This window comes from Poecilia reticulata, chromosome 6 (genome assembly GCF_904066995.2).
Source record: "Poecilia reticulata chromosome 6, P_reticulata-male-v2, whole genome shotgun sequence".
Classification (NCBI taxonomy): domain Eukaryota; kingdom Metazoa; phylum Chordata; class Actinopteri; order Cyprinodontiformes; family Poeciliidae; genus Poecilia; species Poecilia reticulata.
The window spans coordinates 27,589,134-27,612,992 of NC_088835.1; the positions used below are offsets into that span (position 1 = coordinate 27,589,134).

The following is a 23,859-nucleotide window of genomic DNA, read 5'->3' on the forward strand; positions in this document are numbered from 1 at the left end:
TTTGTGTATATTTTATTCAGATTTTGTGCTTTATCCATAGGACCTGTTTTGTCCCTATTCTCAAGAATCACTGGTTTTTGATTTTGATTATTTTTTATGAATGCATTAACTTTCTGTTTGCGCAAGAGTATCAACTTATGCTTAACATAAGTTTATTTGCTTGGATATCGCGGTACGACTGTTCAGTACAGAGGTGCTCAAGTCCAGTCCCTGAGAGCTGCCATCCTGCAACTTTCAAATGCTTCCCTGCGCCAATTAACACACCTGAATCAAATGAAAGGCTGGTTAGCAGGTATGTTGGAGTAAAGATGCATCGAAAAGTTGCAGGACGAGAGCTAATAAAAATAATAAACCAAGGGGGTTCTTGGTTTATTATTTTTGTTAGCAGCTAAAGCTAGCCAAGCAGGTGTAGCACGGGGTGTCAGGTGGTTAAACAAACATTAAAACTGTCAGAAGAATCTGAAGGCCACTTCAGTTAACAGTATTTAGCTGCAGAGTCGTTTTAAGTTTTCGGCTTTAGACGGCATAACATGCAATCAAAACTAAGCCAAAATGTTTTTGTCTCTATAAATAATAATGATAAATAGTGACATTGGCTGCCTCTTTTCTTCTTCATTAGTATGTCATGCTGGTGACTGAATCCTGGTATGACTTCAACACATTTTTTCTGACAGGTTGGCAGAAGAAATCATCTCCAGAATGTTTCTATAAGCTGACTAATTTTTATAATGCCTAATGTCTGAGTTGTGTTCATGGTAATTATTTCTGACATTTTTATGCTTTATGTTGTAGGTGGTCAAAAATGCTCTACAGGGTAAACTGGGTGGACAAAGTATTTTGGTGGGTCTGGTCAGTTTTGCTCACTTCTCTTTAAAATCTGTATTTATTATCCTAATGTGTCTGCTATTTATTTTGTTGTTCCTCCAGGCTGGGAAAACCAGGCATTCTTCTGTTGGTTCATGTGCTTCGTCCTACATCCAAAGGCCACAAGAGGAATCCAAAACGGCTCATGTCAAACTGTGGACTAAGTTTTCATATATGTGCAGGTATGTGGTTATTCTAATGATTCTGCTTTGTAGAAGCACTTTCTCATTGGCTTTGTTTGCTATTTGAATGTAGCTGTGCTGCTAAATATATTTAATAATTTTTATTATTTGTCTTCTTATCATTATGTCAAAGATGCAAGCCAGCGTTGAAACCTTCCTCATTGCCGTGGAACCAGGACAGCCCGTCCTCCTGCATGTTGGTAAAAACGAGCAGCACCAAACACACTTCACAAGATCATCCAAGGTAGCATTTGATGAACTTTGAAAGCACACTTCTCCTTCAGTGCAAATTCCTCTACAACTTCTGTACATTAATCCAGCCTACCGTTTTCAACATTGATATGACTTGCACAAGAATTGAGGAGTTTAAGATCCTTGCTTTTACTATACCTAGCAGAGTGGACACTATTTATTATGATGATCATTTAAATGCATACTGTATCAATAAGAGGATTTGTTTTATGTTCTTCCAATTAAGGACTTGGTTTATTACAGTCCCTATGGCAAGCAGTTTTCTGCATGGTCAGCATTGAAGGCCATAATGTCTTTGAGAGGGTCCACCCAACATTCCAGACAGGACAGTGTTGTCCATCTTCATCTTCAGCCTCCAATGAGGCAGCCAAGACTTTGGTTCATTCAACGGTAAAACCATTCCTGTATTTTTTATTTTTTTACAATGACATGGTTTTAAAGCAAGTTATGATTAACATTTGAGAAAGGTGGTGATGTTTTCTCTTTACATAATTAAAAACAGCTTTATTTATATATTGTACCAGCTGTATTCAGAATGCCACACTATTTATATTTTCAGGAATTTTCCCACTTTTGATTTTGTTTTTTATTCGCTCCATTGGGATTGACCCAGAAAGGGGCACAAAAGCCGGTCATGGGAAGATGGTATCCAAAAAGACAAGAAAGACCATTCAAAAGAAAAAGTGACAGTCAATGTTCAGGTTTCCACCTTCATCAAAAACCTGATGGACTTTGAGTGGCATCTCATTCAAGTTAGTTTTTGTCCTTTTCTTTGAAATATTTCTGTTTCCATATTATTTAGGATCTAAATTATATTGTCTTTTCTTTTTCCATGTTGGACAGTGCCTTCATCTGCATCTAATAAAGTAAGTGCCTCTTGGACTCTTGAAAACTGTGCTGTGCGTTTGCACCTGTCGGCCACCGTAGTATTTTAACGATTCTGTATTTTACTTCTGCTGGGCTCCATATGGTTATGTGTATTTGTTATAAGTTGCATTGTGATCACTGTTATGTGTAGAGTGTTATGGGGTTCCCCTGTCTGACTGCTGACTCCCACTCACATGTGATGGACCTGTTATGTGGGCGAGGTGGAGGACCGATGCTGACAGAACACCGGAAGAGCGGAGAGTTCAGTGTGGGTTAGCAGTGAAGCTATTCAGTTGAGTGAATAGTTTGTTAGACGCGCAGATGCTCGCTCTTATTTCTAATAAACCCTGTTGGCGATACTATGTCTGCGGTGTGTTGGCGTCATTACAGTATTTACTTACAGTACACCACTTTAAAAGGTAATTACAGGATTGAAAAGGTAAATGTCAAGTAAAATACTGGTATCTACAGACGCCAGCTTTTTTTTTGTTTTTTTTTTTTTTTTTTTTTACAGTTTTTCTGAAAGAACGGTAATCTACCGTCAGGATTAATTACAGTGCAGCTACTGTGGATTTACAGTAAACTTCTGGCGTCTAAAGCTGCCAGTATGTTACTGTAAATTCACAGGATTATTTCTTAGAGTGAAGAAAATAGAGGTGATTGTGTTTGGACCCAGTGGCTCCTGTGAGTCCTCCTCTGTTGACCTGGGACCTTTGGAGGTATATTTTAAACCTGTTATTACAGATCTTGGTTTTAAGACGGACAGTGATTTTAAATTGGACAGCCAAATCAGAGCCGTGGTTAAGTCCAGCTTTTATCATTTAAGGCAATTGGCGTCAGTGAAATATTTTCTTTCCAGGCAGCATTTTGAAACAGTGATCCACGCTTTTATTTCAACTCGATTGGATTACTGTAACGCACGTTATCTGGGAGTCAGTCAGTCGCTGCTCTCACGTCTGCAGCTGGGTCAGATGCTGCTGCACAACTTTTGACAGGAACTCGAAAGAGGGAACATGTGACCCCTGTCCTGACCTCACTTCACTGGCTGCCTGTATATTTAAGGATTCTTTTTAAAATTCTTATGTTTGTTTTTAAATCACTGCATAATCTTGCCCCGGCTTACCTCTCTGAGCTTCTTCACCCCTACGCACCCCATCGGTCTCTCAGGTCAGCAGATCAGCTGTTCTTGGAGGAACCGAGATCCAGGAGGAAGCTCAGATAAAAGTTTTAATAAAAGTTCACTGAGGTCATTGGCCCAAAGTTATGGAACGACTTGCCTTTGCAGGTCAGAGAGGCCCCTTCACTGTCCACTTTTAACGCTCGTCTTAAAACCCATCTATTTTACTTGGCTTTCAACTCCAGCAGGATCTAGTTTTAAATTGCATGTTTTTAAACTGTAAGAGTTTTTCTTTTTTTTATTATTGTATCAGCTGTGGTTGTTTTAAAGTGCTTTATAAATAAAGATGGTATGGTATGGTAAATGGTCCCAATATTCCTCATTCATGGCACATTTTAATGCTCGAACCTCTAACTTTATAGAAACATAATTTAATAATTCTTCTTCAAAATATGTGCATCTGGAATCCATCTCTAGGATGAATGGAAAAAATATGTATATTAATATATGCCAAAACAGGCTTATAATAATAACCTTTCATTTTCAGTTTCTTGATGTTTTGCATCTGATTTACCAGCTAATTTGCTTTGGTGTCTTCACAAACAAAGTGACATTCATTACCATGTTAGTTCTGTACATGGGGCTAACATTCTGTTTCCTTCAGCTACACTCTTAACAAAATATTTTTCTTTTTTTGTGAAATACAGATATAAAGTGCATGGTATGATATTGTCATGTACACCTGTGTATTTCTCTTTAAAGAGATTATCACTTGAAAATGACACCCATTGATGAACCAGACTTGAAAAGATTAAAAATTCTCTTACTTACATCATACCCTGTATTTTTTTTGTTACACAAGGAAACATCATATTTGAGGAGTCACCTTTAAATACGTCCACAGATGTCCCTCCACCTTAAACAATTTCAGGCTTTTGAATCATTTACACCATCATCTGCTTCAAAATGATAATCTGAAATGCAACCTCTGACATTAAAGAAAGGAATAAACTTTTTTTTAAGTCTCATTATTCTGGCAGTTGGGAAATAGAAAAAAAAATCTTATCTGATACAAAACATAAAACTTTACTTCATACTTTATACATTACATGTAAATGTCTGGTTTCAGCTGTCCAGGGGTAACTGTTTGGAACAACACCTTGTCATACGGGCTGGAAAGCAAACCCATTCTCTCCAGTTGGTCCTGGTTTAGCCCGGAAGACTTCTTTATTTGAGACGTGGTCCCAAAAATTTCATTTTGATATGGAGGAGGGGCAGCTCTACTTCACCCTACAGATTTCTACATAAATATGCAACAGCTCTTCCTTTAACAGTACTCATCTTCATTTTTATCTTCTTTTGATATTTGTTATAACTCAGCGATTCAAAAGCAGATTTATGTCTTTTCTGAGCTCTTCCTGCAGTTTTATATAAGAAAATTTAACTGGCTTTTGCCTGATTTTCTACTTAATGAGTTATCATTTTCGTCCTGAAAACACCATAATTTCCGCTCAACTTTATATTCATTGTCCGACTGATGATCCATCCACCCATTTTCTTTTACACCCTTGTCCCATATGTGTCCCTTAGTAGAAAAACGCTAAATATGAGAAATAAACTGCAGAAAATGATTTCATTTTTATCATTTCAAAGCTTTGTTACAGCTGGAATAACTAAAAAGAATATAAATCAATATTGTCCCATTTTATTCTGTTATACTATTGAAGTAATAATCAGAAAATTAAATGTAGTTTTCCCTTATGTCAAAGGCAAATAAAATTATATAATCCAGCAGGTGATGATTTAGTCGATCAATAATTACTCAGAAATAAACATCTAAAATCAGAAATAATGATTTGTTAAATTAACCATTTTTGTAGCTTCTTATAGTGAGAATTCAAAACTCCTGTACATTACAAGTCAACTTTATAATGATTATTATTATTCAAGGTAATTGACAGTTGAAGATGTGACTGAAGGAAGCAGGAATCAAACCAACAACCTCATAAATCAGAGATGATGATGCTCAGCTGATCAGATATTTCCTATTTAGTGACATGATCAATAGTCTGCATATAACTGGTAAATATGTTATTTATGAAAATCAGGGTTTAATCATATCCATCCAAAACATCCCTAACATCATCACTGTATAACACATCTCTCATCTCTCCCTGCTCTTCCTGAATCTCTAATATTCATGTCTGGATTTTCTCTGATCAGTCGTTCCATTTCTTGCTTGGCTCTCTGAGCCTCTTCAAACATGTTATAGGTGTAGATATTTCCTCCATTTCCCTCAATCATTCTGATGATCTTGTCCACCAGTCCCCTGACTTGATCGAGATCCTCGACTTCATTGTCAAAAACATGATATTTATCTTCAAATTTCTCCAACACAGAGCATTGACTGATGATGTGTTTCAGAAGTTGGGATGTTTCTAAAAGGTTTTCTATTTCAATGTTTTTCTTTTTCAGCTCGTCTCCATGAGTAAACAGGACCATGGTATATCTGGCTGCTTTTTCTCCAAACATTTTCTGGAGTATTTCAATGTTTTTTTTGTCTTTATTAGTGAACCTGGTCGGTTGGAGCACAATCAGGAACACATGAGGACCAGGATCCGCCAGGCTGATGCATCTAGCGATCTGTTTCTTAACCTCTTCATTACTTTTATCTGTCTCAAAGAAATCTGGAGTATCAATAACAGCCCAATTTAAACCATTAAAAGCATTGGTTTCCTTCTGACCCAATAATGTCACAGAGGAAAAAGATGGATGAGACTCAAAAGCTTTAGTCCCTAAAATCCTGTTTCCTGCTGCACTTTTGCCGACTCCAGTTTTCCCAAGAAGAACAATCCTGAGGTTGGTCTTTTCTGCAGCTGATGGAGAATTAGAAAACAACTGAAAACCATTTTCATACAAATAGATGCCAGTTAAACAAATCTGTTATGATTAAATGTAATAATTTGGAAGAAAATTTGATCAATTAAAGAATTATAAAATAATAATAAAAGGAAAGAATATTTTTTCTTTTAAACTTTGCTAATCTTCCTCATGTAAGAAAATGTGATTCAGTTTTTAAATAACATTTTCTAAAGAAACTAACATTGTTGTAATTCAGCCTGTTGCAACGACAAATTTGGCTGAATGGTAAATTGTCCCAGAAATTATTGCAATAAACAATAATGTTGTTTTGAGACCATTTTCAAGTGATACAGGTGTATCTATAAGTTGAGACCAAAGAACCAGAATGAAGACTTTTATCATCCAATTTGAGAGAGAAAAGAGAAAAGCAATAAATTATTGTTTAATTTATCATGCTATTATTAATTGATTTATTGCAGCAAACCTATTTGTAATCTTTCATAAGTTTCAGCAAACCAAGCTACAGACAGAAAATAAGTTCTTAAAATATATTACACAGTTCAGCAAATGAACAAGTGAATATAATTTATTGAACATATAAATAGCTAAAATTGATCAAATTGTTTTCAGCCCTTTCCTGATAAATCAACCTATATTTTATTTATAAGCTCTGAACTTGAAGTTATTCCAAAATTTGAAATTTCTTCTCATGAGGTTATTGTTTTGTTGATTTGAATAGATTATTGCCAATAATTTATTGGTATAGTGATATATTGATTTGATTTATTCATTATTATTGTATTATTGTAATATTTAATAAACAAGTTTAAGAACAAACTATGATTAAGATTAGATGCAATTTCATAAGTTAAAGCGAAGTGTAGGCAAAATAACTAATTCATTATGTCTAATAACCTTTTAATTCCAATTCCAATGTCAAAGGAAATTGGAGTGAACAAATTTTTCTTCTTCCTGGTTTTTCAGTTCAGCTTTTAGCTAAAAATTACATTTATACACACAAAGGAGAATGTGACTGTCTGTGAACTGAGAAATGACAATTTGACATTGTTAACATAATAACTACAACCAGTAATAAACAAAAAATGGTCTTTGAACCATTTCTCAAACAACTGATTTTAACAGTTCAACAAACAAGCCAATTTAAACTGATTGTACCTCAATCAGGTACCAGTTTGGATCATCATGAATATTTATATTATATGCAAAAGCATCTGACACACCAGAGGATATGTGTGTATTTTGTGCTATTTAAAAAAAATAAAATAAAATAAATCTCAGTAGCCTATAATAAAGAAACTAACCATATTTAAAAAAAGATTCACTCATATACCCACAAAGAGCTCTTCATAAAAATAGTGCATCAAAGTATGAAAAACAGAGAATTTCACTTGTTATTCATCTTGTTTACCAAATTATTAATCAGTAATATCAGCAAAGTAATGTCTCACTTATATCATAATAACAACTTTTACAACTGAACCACCTGCAAAGTGTAATTTTATGGCAGCTAAAATAACAAAGTTTGACACCATGCCCATTCATAGCATGATTTAAAAGCAGAAAATATAAAGGCACCAGTTAGTTATTTTTGTACACAAACTCATTATCATTGGTTGTTATTGTTAATCTTATTTCTTTTATATGCTGTTTGTAACACTTTAAGAACTTTTTGTGTGAACATTTATATCTGTTGTTGCTGTTGCATCTAAATTATCCTTTTCATTAACAATAAAGACTGATTCTATTCTATTCTATTGTGTTGGCACAAGGTTAATTTTGCTGATTTCACTCGTGTGTTTGAAGAGGAAAAATAAAAACTTCCACTGCGCTCCAATGTAAAGATGTAAAACAAAAATGTATTCCACTGTTTTTGCGTTATCTTTTAAAAGAGCAATTAAATCTTAGATAATTTCCACAAAACAAACTACGGTTGAAAAACCGTGTGGCTCTGTCGATCCTACTTGCAGCTCCTTCCCTTCTCTACTCTCAGTCCTTCATTAACGCTCCAGCGCAGCGCACCTCATTTGCATAAATTGCGAGTGGCCAATTAAGCTATAAAATATATACTTCTAATAAAACACTTATTTACAATAAAACATTATGAAATTATCCACATGTAATATCATAATTCTACCTATGTCTGGACTACAAATGCACTTATTGAATTACTAATTTATCAAGTTTTAAAAGTGACTGAATATTTATACATTTACTTGGCCTCGACATCTATTTTATTCTATCCTATTTTATTGGTTAATATTATTATACAGGTTGGACTGAATAAAATAAGTCTTGTAATAATTTTATATGCTGAGCAATTTTCCTGTGTGTTGGAACCACGGCCTGAAGAATCATCAAACCTGAACATATTTAAGTTAATCTGCTGATGTGACTTTGTTTGCTTTTTCACAGAGAATGTAAACGCCTCACAGGTAACATGCATCTTATGCATATTAACTATTACCTGATGAATTTACACCTATACAAGATAAAAAAGGAGAAACTTTATTGTTTCCATCCAAATGATTTTATTCCACATCACGTTTGGTGTGTTTTCCGTAACTTTGTGAGACTAAAAGTGGTTCATTTTCATCATTTAAACAAGTTTTCAAAAATAATGAAAAATTATTTCATTTAATGCTTTGGAGTTAAATAACACTTACTGTAGTCAGATTTCCATGAAGCTCCACCTGCTGATGTCGTCTTTCCACTGCATTTTACAACAAACGACATTGGAGGCACAGGTGAGCTCTTAAAATGACAAAAAATAACAAAAAACCAACAACAAATACAAAACAATAATGAAGAAACTACAGTCCATATTTATGAAACCTTCACAGATTTTTGATTAAAATCTATTTTCAGAGAAGTTTGTGTCTGACTGAAACAGTTAAAATAAACTGTCATTCTGAATCAGAGATCTAGTTTTAAATATTTCAGAAGAAATTTAATTAGATAAAAATCCCAGAAATTACAACAATATTTAAGCTATACAGGTTGACAAAAAGCAGGTTCATCATCTACTGCTCAAATCTTCTGATGTTATTGGCACATTAAAGCAAGTTGAAAGCATTTTCTTAAAACATTATGGCTGGGGATTAAACACTTCAATACAAGGACATTAAGTACCAGTAAGTGTGTTTGTGCTCTGAGTAATAAAATACTGTTTTACTTTTTAGTCAAACCGACTTAAACTCCACTTTCAAATACAGAAAATTATAAAAGTTAATTCTGTTTCTGGATGTTTTTGTATTAAAAAAAGAGGATCCTGAACATTAATATTTTTGACACTTGATTGTGTCACTTCACAATAATCTACAGTAAAAGTTTTGTTATAATATTAAAGTTATGAGAATAAAACTGAAGCAATCAAACATCTGTTTTATTATGTTTAAAATATAGATTAATTACAAAGCATGTATGGAATGCATTTAATGATGGTAATATTTATTTACATTGACTTTCCTCTAGATTTTAACTCAATTTCCCTCCAGTGACCTCTAACTCGATTCATCTCTTATCTAAACCAGTTGAGGATGTTGTTTAATATCCTGCAGCCCAGATTGTAAACTCCGACTGTTAATCTCCCAACTGACCACAATAATTGAGACACTATGTTGTAAATGACCTGAAAAATCTGCCTGCAGTCATTGGTAGTAAAGAAACGGTCAGAATGTACTAACCCAGACTTTCTCTGATTATATCGACGTCCTCCTTTTATTAGTGAATCGATTTTTCTCAGCAGATCCTGGACCTGCTTCCTCTCTTCCATCTTCTTGTTGTTGAACACATGATACATCCCACTGCAGCTCTGCAGCATTTTCTGCAAGTTTTCATCTTTTTTTACAAACTCATCAATATTGATGCCTGTTTCCTCCAGTCGGTCTCCGTAGGTGAACAGGATCATGATGTTCTTGGAAACCTCTGGACCCAGAATCTCCTGCAGCATCTCCATTCCTCTCTTCTCCTGTTCAGTGAATCTTCCCAGCTGGATGGTGAGCAGAAAAACATGAGGACCAGGAGAGCTCAGCTCCACAGCTCTCTGGATCTCAGCTTTCACTTCTTCTGGAGGAAGAACAGAGCTGGAGAGTCCAGGAGTGTCCACCACAGAGACTCTATGAGAGAAAACTTCTCCTTCTGCCTTCTTGCTGCTCAGAGTCAGAGGAACCAGACTGAGTTCAGAGTTAAACTCCTCCTTTCCCAGGATGGTGTTTCCTGCTGAGCTCTTTCCGACTCTGTCCTGACCCACCAGCACCAATCTGAGGTCGACTTCTGGTTCTGAAAACACAGCAGTTCAGGAGATGGCAGAGAAACACTTAACCTCTGACAGTATTATAGGTAACAGACATTAGGGAACATATTTAACAGCATTATACTCATGTTAAAAAAAAAGTATTTTCTCAGAATATGTCATTTCAGCCATTCTCCTATTTATGAAGTGACATGAGAAATCTTATCATAGATATTAGCTGTGAAACATAAACTAATTAATTAGCTCCAAAGTCATCATACAACTATCTGACAGATGGAAGAAACAGGTAGGGGAGGGGCAGCGCCACATTACATGTAACTGGAGAAGACTGGACACTGTCCCTGTCTCATTAAAAAAGTTAAAACAAGTCAATTTCAATAATTTTGAACTGACATCTTTTTAAATATATCGTCTATACGGAAACTATTCCATGCCTATTAGAGGTTGAAAATGTGTAATATAATAAAATGAGTAAGACTATTTTATTTTCAATTTATTTACATGTTAGAAATGGATAAAGTAGCAATGAATTATGTTTTTTTTGCTTAAACAAATTTGAATGAATTGAGGTACATATGGCACTAATTTACTGCCAATGCACAGTGATAACTAGAAACAGCCATCAGAACCAGGAGGCGGGTCTTAGTGCTGTTAATCACAATCTCTTTGGCACCTCTTGTTTTCCTCCCCTCTTTGTTCTCTGCTACCGCTGCAACTTCTCCCTGTCAACAGATGCTAGTTAGCATGGCCACCAATGACCCCTTATAAACCGTTTTTCTATACCAGTAAGTTGTTTCTCTGCCATTAAGACCCACTTCTGGCTCTGATTTGTTGTTTTCAGCTAGAAGTGATGCATTTGTTCAGACAGCAATAGTATTTCAGGTAGAAGGTGGAGATTGAGGTTTTCACATATTATTACAACACTATCTTGAAACAAACTGAACAATTTTAACAAATAAATAAAAATAAAAAACATTATGAAAACTACATACTGCAGCTTTAATGCCTGTTTGTTAACAGTTTATTTGAGAAGATTTGACAGACACAACAGAGTAGCAACGGCCCGGTCCATGAGAAATGTGTAAATTGAGGAACCTTTAGCTTCATCTACAGGAGAAACACCTAAACATTTAAACTTTGAGTACTATGTAACCTATTTGACAAAAGGGAGCTTTTATTTTTTACTTTGTGTATTTTATTACTATGATAAACTCTTGTCATTGTGTTTTTGATGTACAGTTCACAAATTTAAAACATATTACTTGTCACTTGTTACATGCTAAGATAAAGAAAATTATTAGAAAGAAATCATGTATTTATCTTTTAGTGAGAAAACACCAAGGGAAGATAATTGTTGGGATCTGGGGTTGGGGTTTTCTTTTTGTTTTGGTTCCTTCTTTTTCCACCAGAAGGAGCAGAGAGGCTGAGTCAACCAGACAGGTAAACAGGTAAGACCCGCAGAGGAGAAAATCAGAGCGGTGTTGGATTGGCCTACCCCTGATATACGGAAACAGTTAGATATTCCTTGGATTTGCTAATTTCTATCACAGATTCATAAAAAATACAGTCAGACTGCTCATCCATTAACTGCCTTAACTTCCATTAAAACTCCACTTACCTGGACCCCGGAAGCAGATGCAGCCTTCAACTGTCTTAAATCTCTGTACGCCAGTGCACCCGTTATAATTCAACATGATCCAGAAAAACATAGTGGAAGTAGACGCATTAGTTACTGGAGTTGGGGCTGTTCTCTCATAATTCTCAGATTTTGACCATAAAACTCATCCTTGTGCTTTCTTCTCATGCAGATTGTCCCTGGCTGAAAGAAATGATCATGTAGGTGACCATGAGCTGCTGGCTATGAAATTGGCTCTCGAGGAGTGGCGACACTAGTTAGACGGTGCTGTCCACCCGGTCTTGGTCTGGACAGATCATAAGAACCTCGCCTACATCCAAGCAGCTAATCCCAGTCAGTCCCGATGGTCTCTGTTCTTTTCACGTTTTAATCTGTCCATCTCCTACCGTCCAGGTTCTCATAATGTAAGCCAGATGCTTTATCCAGATTGTCTTCCTCAGATGACTCGGAAAAGACTCCAGCCACCATTCTCCCTCCCAGCTGTTCCATAGCTGCCGTAACCTGGGAAACTGAAGACCTCGTCCGTCGGGCTCAGCAGTCCAAACCCGACCCAGGCACTGATCCAATCAATAAGATTTATGTCCCCACAACCATCAGAGATTGTTTAATTAACTGGATACATACAGCAAAATTCTCAGCTCACCTTTTGGTTAGTCGTACTATTGCACTAATTTCCCATAGGTTCTGGTGGTCGTCTGTCCATAAAGACGTTAAAGATTATGTCCTAGTCCAGTCTGTGCTGCCTGAAACAAATCCTCCCGTTTACCTCCACCCGGTCTACTGCAACCATTATCCATACTTAAGCACCTCTGGTCACATATTGTCATTGACTTAATGACAATATGTCATTAAGTCACTGCCTAATTCGAAAGGTATGACCCCCATTTGCACCATTATTAACTGTTTTTTTAAATCTTGTCATTTACTCCCGTTAAGAAAACTTCCATGCGGGGAGCGTTTCAAACTGCACAGCTCCTAGTAAAACATGTTTTCCGTCTTCATGGAATCCTGCTGGAGATCTTATCTGACTGGGGACCACAGTTTACCGCTCAGGTTTGGAGAGAATTTTGTGCTTCTGTAGATGCCAAGGTTTCATTGACCTCAGGTTATCACCCACAGTCTAACGGGCAGACGGAATGTATGAATAAAGAACTGATCTGAGGGACCCTCAGATGCCTCACTTTCAACTAATCCTTCGGACTGGAGCAAGTTCCTCACCTGGGTTGAGTACGCACACAATTCACACACTTCTGCTGCCACTGGTGTCTCTCCTTTTGTAATCTCATTAGGGTACCAACCTCCACTGTTCCCCGCCAACGAGAAGGACATCTCAGCCCCTTGGTCCAGCATCATATTTGTTGCTGTCACACCATCTGGAACCAGAGTATCTCCGCACTCAATAGACCATCCAAACAGAACAGTTGTTTTGCAGACCGGAAGAGGAGACCTGCCCTGCCTTGCTCCCGGACAGAAGGTTTGGTTGTCAACCAAAGAGATTCCATTGAAAGCCACGTCAGAATATATATATATATATATATATATATATATATATATATATATATATATATATATATATATATATATATATATATTCTGGAGAATCCCCTTCAGTGTCTGGAAGAATTAAATTCAGTCTCCTATTCTTAGTAATTTTTCTTTTTATATACAAAAGTACCTGTGGGTTTCCACGTTGTCTCCTCTGAAATGAATAACTTTTATGTAATTAATCTATTATTAATTCTAGTTAAGTGTTATATTCATGACTGCAGGTTTTCTACTAAGAAACTTCCATTTGAACTCTTTATTTGAATTTCTGAAAATGCAGAAACCATATTTACATCGTCATTCAAAAAACTGAAGTGTTGATGCCTTAAAATTATTTAACTGTTACTTTACCTATTGTTTTATCTGTTTGGTGTATATTTTTCCCTTCCATGCCATTTTTCTATTTTTACTCCCCCTGACCTTATTTATTTATTACCCATTTTCACTTTGTGTTGTTAAAATTACCCAATAAAGAAAGAGAAAGGAAAAACACACACTGACAAGTGCTGTAAAAAGTTTTCCCTAAAGTTGTTCAGTAAACTTTTAAAAGTACTTTCAAATATTGTCTCAGATTTATATATATAAAATTGTAAATTCTTCTTACCAGCAGCCATTTCCACTGTCTTGTTGCTGGCAGTTGATTTGTAATGATGTATGGATGTTGACTTCTCGCTTGTAAATAGTTTTCCTTTTTATGTTCTTGGTATTTTATAGTCAGTTCTTAACTCCTCCCTTTGAATCTGTCTGCCAATGCAGTCACTGTACCTTACAGGAAGTGTCTTGGCTAGGTCTGTTGCAATAAGCAATCAGTTGATAAATTAAAACAAGCTACATTTTTATTTGCATTACTCATTGTTCTTCTCCTTTCTCGTTCTACAAACAATTTAATATATTGGTATATTGGTCTCAATCAGCCCTTTTCTGAAGGAAAACTTTGTTTATAATCAAGAATGCTGACGCAAATTTTATTGATTTCATTACATATTTTTAAATTATGGCTAAAAACTGAAATATTATAGAATATCCTAACAATGTAAACTAAAATGTATAAGAGAATAAGAAAAAGAAAAAAACAATTTTTTTGTTAACTGTTTTGCAAAAGAGTGAAAAAGATGTGTCAAATCAATAAGCAAATATATTGACAAATGGTCAATATATTTGCATGACTTGTTTTCATCTGAGAAATCAATGACACAAAAGTTCACATAAGATGACAATGTTTCCAGGGCTGGTGGTTGTTCCACTGAAGTCAAGTTGTAACGTTAAAAACCAACACCTGAATTCCTTGTTTCTTGCATTAGTGAGGTAATTCATTCTAGCAACTGGTTGGAAAATGATGGTTGTTCATACGCTTCATTATTCAAGCTGTGCCAGTTAAACTTGGCTCCCTCTGCCAGGTTTCAGCTAATCTGCACTGAAACAATGTTAGTGATGGTGAGGACCTTAACAGAAAGAGCCGCACCCAAAACAAGTTTTGCAAATACAGCCATGAGCCGTCAGTACTTACTGTCCTCTGGGTAAAATGTCATAACAAATAAATCTAGTAGGTGTGCCTTTCTGAAGGTTGGCGTGAGAAACCTGTGTTTGTTTTCTTGTTTGAGGTGTGGCTATTTTAAAAATAAACCAGTTTGTTATCTAGCAGAAATTTTTGCTAAGGAAAAAGGAATAGCAATCTTTTATAAAGAATTAATGTACCAGAAAACAAAAGCTTATTATAAAGGGATGAAAGCTAGTTTGTAAAGCTGCCTAAGCCTGCAGAGGAAACCTGGTCTCATCAGAACTCTCCCATTATAGCAGTGGTTCTTAACCTGGGTTCGATCGAACCCCAGGGGTTCGGTGAGTCGGTCCCAGGGGTTCGGCAGAGCCTCTGCTGCGGAGGTAAATACACACTTGTGTAAAGTCGTGATGACGCCCCGCTTTGCCATCACTTGCTGCAGAGGATCACGTTACATTGCTGAGCCAATCAGAGGATCACGTTACATAGCTTAGCCAATCAGAGGATCACGTTACATAGCTTAGCCAATCAGTGCTGCGGAGGAGCCCTGATTGAAGGAGCTCCACTCTCAGCATGGATTTGAACTTGTGTCTTTAATTACTTCAGCAAAGCTCAGTTTTTACCAAATTCTGTAGCTTTCAGTGTACTTCTAAATCTGCTCCTTAGTTGCATCTTTTCGGGGTTAGTACTGCCTCTAGTGGCGTGGGGGTGGTAACATAACTAATATAATTACACTACTAAATCAGAATACCGCAAAGTCTTTGTTATTTATTATTAATTTTTCATTCTCTTAAGAATGTAGAGCTAATTAAATCATCTAAACAAGACCTTAAAGTGGTTACAGTTTCTCTCGATGGCCAACCTGTTGAAACTGGCAAATTTTAAATATCTTTGGTCGTTCCTGGACAGTCAGCTCAACTTTGCTGAAAACACTGACTATATTTTGAAGAACTGTTGTCAGAGACTCTACCTCTTAGAAAGACTTGGTGATCTTGGGGGTCACCACTATGTCTTGAATTTTGGGGGAAAAAAATCATATTTTATTTATCACTACAGAAGGGTTCAGTGAACGCGCAAATGAAACTGGTGGGTTCGGTACCTCAAAAGAGGTTAAGAACCACTGCATTATAGGAATTCAGACTCACCGTTGCTAAAATGAAAGATTAAATAAATTCTTCATAAAATTCTAGTGGCAAACTAAACGTAGAGTGAAATGTTCAGTGGAGGAAACATAAGACATTTGAGCTCACAGAGGTGTAGATAAAGGTACTTCTTGACAGGGCCTAGTCACAGCTTACCCAGAGGCTATAATTAAGCAATAACAGACAGTTTCTCTTTAAGTGGATTTCCGACTATTGTTTCTCCACTGAAATCCAGTTGTGACTTCAATATCCAACACCTGAACTCATCAAAGACACACAGCCCATCCTTTTATTCACCTGAGTATAGAATAGAGTGATCCTCTTTCTGTTCTTCAATGAGCAACATTTACACTGAGGCAATGTTTTAATGAGCCCCACCTCATTCTCCAAAACATTTAAATACTGTTGAAGATAATCTCAAATATGCATTCTTGGAGACCCATTACACAGAGAAACACCGGGTCAGCTTGGCTTCAAAGTGATCTGTTCCAAAGGGGGCATTTCACTGGTTAATGTACTAGTTCTCTGCCCCAGCTGTACAACAGAGGTTCCTGAAGATTCTCCCTTTGTCTAATCAGGAGTTGTTTATACTGTCCTGCAGACTGCACCTGCAGAGTGATGCACAAGTTAACCATCACTGCACACCCTGTACTTCTGCAGCAATAGCAAAGTTCAGATGTATCCCACAGAACATGCAAGTTATAATAATGTAATTTTTCTGTGATAATTACTTATTTTAAGGCATAAATGAGTAAAGCTAAATAAGAATGATTAACATCAATAAAATCAGTGCTTTTACTCGACAATACATATAAAAATAAACAGTCTAATTATATCTCTGAAATACCTTTTAAATTTCTGTTTGGGTTTCATTTACCTAGACGAAGAGATAAGATCTCATTCCTAAGCATTCCTTGTGCTGGAGACTTCACTGCCAACACCTCTGTCCTCTAATAAAACCCAGAGTTGATTAGATAAGAACTGATTCCCATAACAAAATCAAGACCTGAATCCCAAAGCCTTGTCTTTGGAGTGTGGTGGGATATTAAATTATAAAGTGACATCTGCTGATCATGTTACATTGTGTGCTTCTGAACTCTAACCAAATTAACTGTTTGGGTTACGCACAGAAGGTTGGATGTTGTTTTCCATGCACTCCACGGGTACAGATCGTCTCCCTAATGTTTTGGATGCCTCATCCTTTGTATAAGTAATCAGACTCACTGGTACTGGAAACCCTGTGTTGACTCTTTCTGAGCTTTCATTCATAGACTTTACTCTAGTTGGTTCACTATTGATTGTCTTATAAGCTCTGTGCATTGTGTACAGTGTAATTCATTTTTTCCACAACAATTGAGTGCCATGACCCAGGTCCCTCAACTGGACATTAAAGGATGGCAACAAAATGGATGGAAACTTTGGTAAAGGAAAACAAAAACCTTCAGTCTTCTGTGAAGACACTCACTTTGCAAACTCCGTCATCAGTGAAAATAAAGACAGAAAACAAACGGCTGGATTTACAAACTCTGAGCGAGAGAAACAACCTGACTTTCTCTGGCATCAAAGAGCAAACAGAAGAAGATCCCACACTGAATGAACAATTTCTACGGGAAATAAACGAAAGAAGGAAAAAACTTTTTCCCATCAGAAAGTTGATGATGACTGAACGAAAGAAAGTTGTGATAATAATGGACAAACTGTAGATGGCAGATTATACCGAGACAAAGACAACGACACCACACCCTGGCTTCTCTAACCTGAACATGCTCTGTTTTTATTTAAATAATACCATCTTGTTTAATTATGTTTCTGCTTATTTAAAATTTATTGGCTTGTTTTTTTCTCCTTTTTGTTTTTTCTCTTAATATTTACTGACTTTATCACTATAAAATACAACAACAAAATGTAGTTAGCTGGAATATTAAGGGTCTTGGTTCATGTAAAAAGATGAACTTGAACATTTATCTGATCTACATGCTGATATTTGTCTCCTTCAGGAAAAACAGATCATATTGATCTAAAAACAATCCAGAATAACCAAATATTTTATTCAAAATATAATTCAAGACAAAGACGACTATGCATTTTGATAGCTAAAAATATACAAGTAACACACCATAAAACTATTGTGGATCCTGAAGGTAATAATTAATATATCTATGTACAATCATTCACTAATAATAGCCAATGTTTATGGTCCAAACACAGATAGTCCATTATTTTTTCAAAATTTCTTGTCAGAATTTTCAATTCTCAAATAATAATAGGTGGGAACTTTAATACAGTATTAGACCCATTAAATGTGATAAGAAAACAAGATCTAATTACAGATCATCCCTGAAATCATCAGAAGTAACTAAACAATATATGAGTGAATTTGGCCTTAGTGATAGATGGAGATTATTACATCCAGTCTCCAAAGAATTTACTTTTTTCTCTTCTGTCCATCATTCATATTCACAGATCAATATGTTTCTAATAAGCAATTCCCTAATGGGAAACATAACAAAAGCTAATATACACCCGGTTGTGATCAGTGATCATGCTCCTATATCTATCTCTTTGATTATAGAAAAACAATCTCAGGTTTTTTAGTAGATGGTGCCTTAATCCATCACTATTGGAAGACCAAGAGTTTGATAAATATTTAGAACAGGAATGGGCATGCTTCCTGGAGATAAATGAGTCACCAAATACTGCTACATCATTGATATGGGAAACAGAAAAAGCTGCATTAAGAGGCAGAATCATAGCATATGGAGTCCATAAGAAAAGGGAGGAAAGTGAAAAACAAACTCATTCAGAAATCAAGAATTTAGAGGAAATAAGAATTTCAACAAAACAAACTGAAGAGAAAATACATCAGCTAAGTCCATCAGAGAGATATATAGACACCCTTCTGTCAAATTTTAATCGGAGTTTGATGGATTAATTGATATTAATTGATATCAAACCCCCATCCCCCTCCCTCACATCCGGTAACCTGATACCCCCTCCCCCCAAACATATGTCATATATATCTTATGATGGGAACTTTGTGACCTCCTGACCTCCCTGGCACCCTTCTGTCAAATTTTAATCGGAGTTTGATGTGAATAAATAAATATAAATTAATAAATAAATATACTATATTCTAAACAATGTTGAATTAGATTAGGAATATTGTAACTAATGGTTTTAAACAGATTATATTCATGATAAAAAGTGCTGGAATTAATTGGCTCTAACTCTTGTCCCATAAGAGACAGAGGCTGACAGAGGAAGCAGAGAGGAGGGGGGGAGAGTCTTGCTGTGTGTGTGTGTGTGTGTGTGTGTGTGTGTGTGTGTGTGTGTGTGTGTGTGTGTGTGTGTGTATCTGATCTCTGAGCCAGCATACGGTGAAACTATTCATCCATCCATCCATTTTCTTGACACCCTTGTCCCTCAGTGGGGTCGGGAGGGTTTCTGGTGCCCATCTCCAGCTAACGTTCCGGGCGAGGGGCGGGGTCACCCTGGACAGGTCGCCAGTCTGTCGCAGACAGTGAAACTACCTCTTAGTATTTCATAGAATGACATATCCTATTAGCTAGGTAAGAATTCATCAGTGGTGGGAAGTAACGAAGTACAAGTACGTCGTTACTGTACTTAAGTACAATTTTCGTGTATCTGTACTTTACTTAAGTAGATTTAATAATGGGTACTTTCTACTTTTACTCCACTACATTTTACAGTAAGTATCTGTACTTTCTACTTCACTACATTTCTACAAAAGTGTCGCGTTACTCGTTACATCCAAATCGCGTTGTGCTTTTTTCCGTTAAAAAAGTTCAGGGATTTAAGGTGGCGCCGTAAAATCCAAGCAATAATGTGACTTAGTGTTTGTTGTTACCCATTGCCTCCCCCTTTACTCGCACGCGGAGCTCCAGACATGCGCAGTGGTTTCCTCTGAGCGTCAGTAATATAATAGCGCTGCATAAATCATACAATAAAATCAGCAGCGCTTCGCTTTCACAGACGGTGGGACTTTGTCCAATTTTTAACGTCACTTGGAAGGAAAGCTTAAAGAAAGGTAAGCTCCGTGGACGTGATGCTAGCAAAGCTAGCTGTATTGACTGAGACCTGTTGCATCTGCGATGAAAAAAAGTTGTCACTCATGCGCTGAATTACTGTGTGGAGGTGTTGACTGAGGTGTTGCATATATGGGACAACGCTGTGACCAAAGTGCAATATAGTAATATGACATTCATGGACGATCCGATTCTTCTGGACGGATCTTGACCAAGTCCTATAGTGCTGAAGCCTCACTGAGAGCCGTTCTTTGTTCTTGTAATGCTCTGCGTACACTGCATTAGCTATTTTATTTCATTAAAATATCTTTATATTTAATTGGCGAATAAATAAAACGACAACGTAAGAACACAGAACATGCTCATTGCTCTTTGTTTTCATCTCCTGTCATGGTGGCAGACGTTGCAGCAGGAGGGAGGATGAGAACAATCACGGTGCTCCTCCTGCTTGATTATTTGTTGCTTATTGGGCCTTGGACAGTGTTCATAGTTGAGCGTTGTTAATTGCTATGTTTAATGGTGCAGACAATTATTATTTCTGACATGGGCAATATGGGCAACCGCCCAGGGTGTTATTTTTTTAGGGATGGCAGGAGACCTCTGTGTATTGTGGCACAGAGATGAAAGCAAAACAGAATGAAGAGTTTGAATTGATACTGGTTAAATTTATTTCAGCTCTAAGTATTTAATATCTAGGTGTTTTTATGGGAAAGTGAATCTTTCAGATCAATTTGAGAAGCAATTTTGATAGGTGCACTTAATTTTATTGTCATGTAGCACGGGGTGCTGGTTTTGATTTGGTCTTGGGTTCAGTGGTCCAGACTACAACTCTGCTATGAGGCTCCTTGGTTCCATGTCCTCCTCTGCCAGTTGGATTTCTTTCTAAATAAATGTGTGGCAAAAAAAGTGAAGTTCATGTTATGTTAGGACAGGAGACCAGATGTTTCCATCCCTGAAATTATGATGCATAGAATCACATATCTAAGTCTAAACTATGTTACAGAGTAAACTCAATAAAAACATGCTTTATCTGTGGCTTTGTTCATTAAAATGGCACATTACTGATGTATTAAAATTAAATATGATTGGTACACTTAATGATATTAGTGATTAGGCAATGCATTCAGCAAGTACTTTTACTTTTAATACTTAAGTATTTTTAAAAGCCAGTACTTTTTTACTTTTACTTAAGTAAAATGTTAATGTGGTACTTTGACTTTTACTTAAGTACATTTTTGTCTGTGTATTTGTACTTTTACTTAAGTAAATTTTTTGAGTACTTTCTCCACCACTGATGCAGAGCGATAGTCAGGTTTGACATTTTCTTTTTTTATATCAGAAAACATTGAAAGAGAAAAAATAAATAAAATAATAAGGCTTGCTCACTATAGCAGAGGGATTTTGCAAACCCAAGCTGCTTCTTTTTGAAGGAGACATCACTGAGAACCTGTCATGAGGTCCGTTATTTTGTGGGAGTTTTCTGTCTTTCACTGTGTGTTTCTTTCTGATGTCTGGGTTTGCTAGAGTAGACTGAGTTTCTGGTTACCAGTGTTATTCTGAGTCCGAACCTGTCCCCTGTTTCAGACTAATATGAAGAATAAAGAGAAACATCATGCTGCCACCTACCTCCCTGCCAGCATCCCTAGGTGGGAGGAAGAGGGAGTCAAATTTATTGATATTTATTGTGACAAAGATAAGAAATTTATCACAATAAATTAATTGCATGACCAATTTTGTCCTGAAAGCCTCTCTCCCACAGTGTTACTGAGTCCAAAGCATCGCATTGAACAATGCAAGGTCCAAACATTTGAGTAATGTTCTCTGTTCTTTTGCGCATGTCCTTTTCCCCTTCCTCTCTGTTCACATTAGATTACTGTCAATTAAAGTCCACTAGTTCCAAAAAGTATTTAAAAACATTTAAAGTTTTGGTAAAATAATGACTAATGATATTTTATCCTGCAGAGCTAAAAAGCCCAGAAAAGAGAAACATACAGAAAAGCAAACGTGTTTGCACAGAAAGCGAGTTGTTGGAATCCCTGGTTTCTAATAATTTAATTTTGAAATGACCTTTTTCCAAAACAGTGATTGTTTGTATATGTACTCAAAGGTAAATAATATATTTTCATGGAATAGAAAATTATTGTTGTCTCCACACAAAGAAGACGGTAATCAGTCATCACTGTTATTTGTTAAATACTTGATATCATAGTTAAGAGGCATTTTACAAAGATAGAAATATTTTATAAAATATTTTAGTATATTTAATGAAAATCATGAAACAACTATAAGTGGTATCTGTACAAACTCTTAAAGATTCCTTATTTAAATGTTTTTCTGGTAAATAATGTTTCCCCATTTATAATGAATGAAACTGTAAACTCTTCTTACCAAGAAGAGTTTACAGTTGATTTGTGATGTTTTGCTGTTGATGACTTGGTTGTGAATAATTTTACTTTTTAATTCCTGCTGTGTTATAGTCTGAGTCCAGACTCCTCCCTCCACTGTGACTGTCTGAAAATGCAGTAACAGTCAGAACCATGCAGAACACTTTGAAGCAGAATGTCCTGAAGGAATATGTTGTAAATGAAACATTGACCAATTAACAGTTTCTACAGTTTACATAATAGAAAGTTATATTTAATTTAGCAAAATTTGTTTATAATTAGGTTTTCATAATTTCAATAAAATATTTTACTTTCCTGTTCAAGTACTCTCTGTTTTTAAAATGGTTGATTAGCCTTTGATGACTTTACTTTCTCTGGTTTCTGATTGTGTCTGTGTCGAGGCTCCTGGGAAGTAACTTCTTGTTGAAAAAGAAAAGGGGGAAGGGAAAACATGTGCTTTCAATATAAGCTGCAGTTGAACTCAGTGTTAATGTCAATTTTATTCATGTGAAAAATATATATATTTTTTCTGTTCATGTCATTGAACAGTCGCACTGAATTTTTTGTTACCATTTTTAAACTGTACATATTTAAAGGGGTCAAAGGTTTTGGTCAAATGTTATACTGACCAAACCAAAATACAAAGTAAAACAGAGTCAAATATGTTATTCAGTGAAGATAACTGACTGCTTTCTTTCTTCTTTCCACACATGGAGGATCAACATTCAGTACTAATTTGATTATTCAGTACAGATTATGCTCCATTAATCTGGAACAAACTTCCATAAAACTACAAAAGTGCCGAAAAACTGTTCTTTTAAATCAAAACTAAAAACCCACCTATTTAGAGTTGCCAAAACAATCAGTTACATTTTCAATTCTATAAAATGTAAATGTTTGATGGCAGAGTAAACTCTCGTCATTTGCACCTGTGTATATTTCTTTAAAGAGATCAATAAACACCTTTAGGCACTTGGAAAAACCAGACTTGAAAGAGTTCAAAATGATCTTACTTACATCATACCCAGTACTTTTTCATGATGTTTCACAAGGAAGTACTATATTTGAGGTATCACTTTAAAATTCATCCATCGGTGTCACTCCTTTTAACTCAAATGCTTTAACAAATAATTGAGGCTTTTGAGCCCTTAAAGTCACCATCCAGGCTTCCCCAAATGGTTGAAAGTGTTAATC

At 36.0% G+C, this 23,859-nt stretch overlaps 2 protein-coding genes across 2 annotated transcripts; both read right to left on the reverse strand.

The window, feature by feature from the left end:
- Positions 1-5,270: 5,270 nt before the first annotated feature.
- Positions 5,271-9,679, reverse strand: LOC145552073 (GTPase IMAP family member 4-like). The gene is made up of 2 exons (XM_081608501.1): positions 9,671-9,679; positions 5,271-6,180 (listed from the first exon to the last, which is right to left on the reverse strand). The coding sequence occupies exons 1-2, from the start codon at positions 9,677-9,679 to the stop codon at positions 5,428-5,430; spliced, it is 762 nt and encodes a 253-aa protein (XP_081464627.1). The 3' UTR covers positions 5,271-5,427.
- A 3-nt stretch (positions 9,680-9,682) lies between these two features.
- LOC145552074 (GTPase IMAP family member 5-like) lies at positions 9,683-12,542 on the reverse strand. The gene is made up of 2 exons (XM_081608502.1): positions 12,440-12,542; positions 9,683-10,443 (listed from the first exon to the last, which is right to left on the reverse strand). Exons 1-2 carry the CDS (start codon positions 12,540-12,542, stop codon positions 9,683-9,685), a joined length of 864 nt encoding a protein of 287 aa, XP_081464628.1.
- Between the last annotated feature and the right edge of the window lie 11,317 nt (positions 12,543-23,859).

What these genes read in the sequence shown, in the direction of transcription:
- LOC145552074 (XM_081608502.1), bottom strand. Translation starts at nt 12,542, where the DNA reads ATGGAACAGCTGGGAGGGAGAATGGTGGCTGGAGTCTTTTCCGAGTCA. An exon ending in ACATTATGAGAACCTGGACG is followed by an intron (nt 10,444 to 12,439) that starts GTAGGAGATGGA and finishes CTGTGTTTTCAG; the next exon opens with AACCAGAAGTCGACCTCAGA.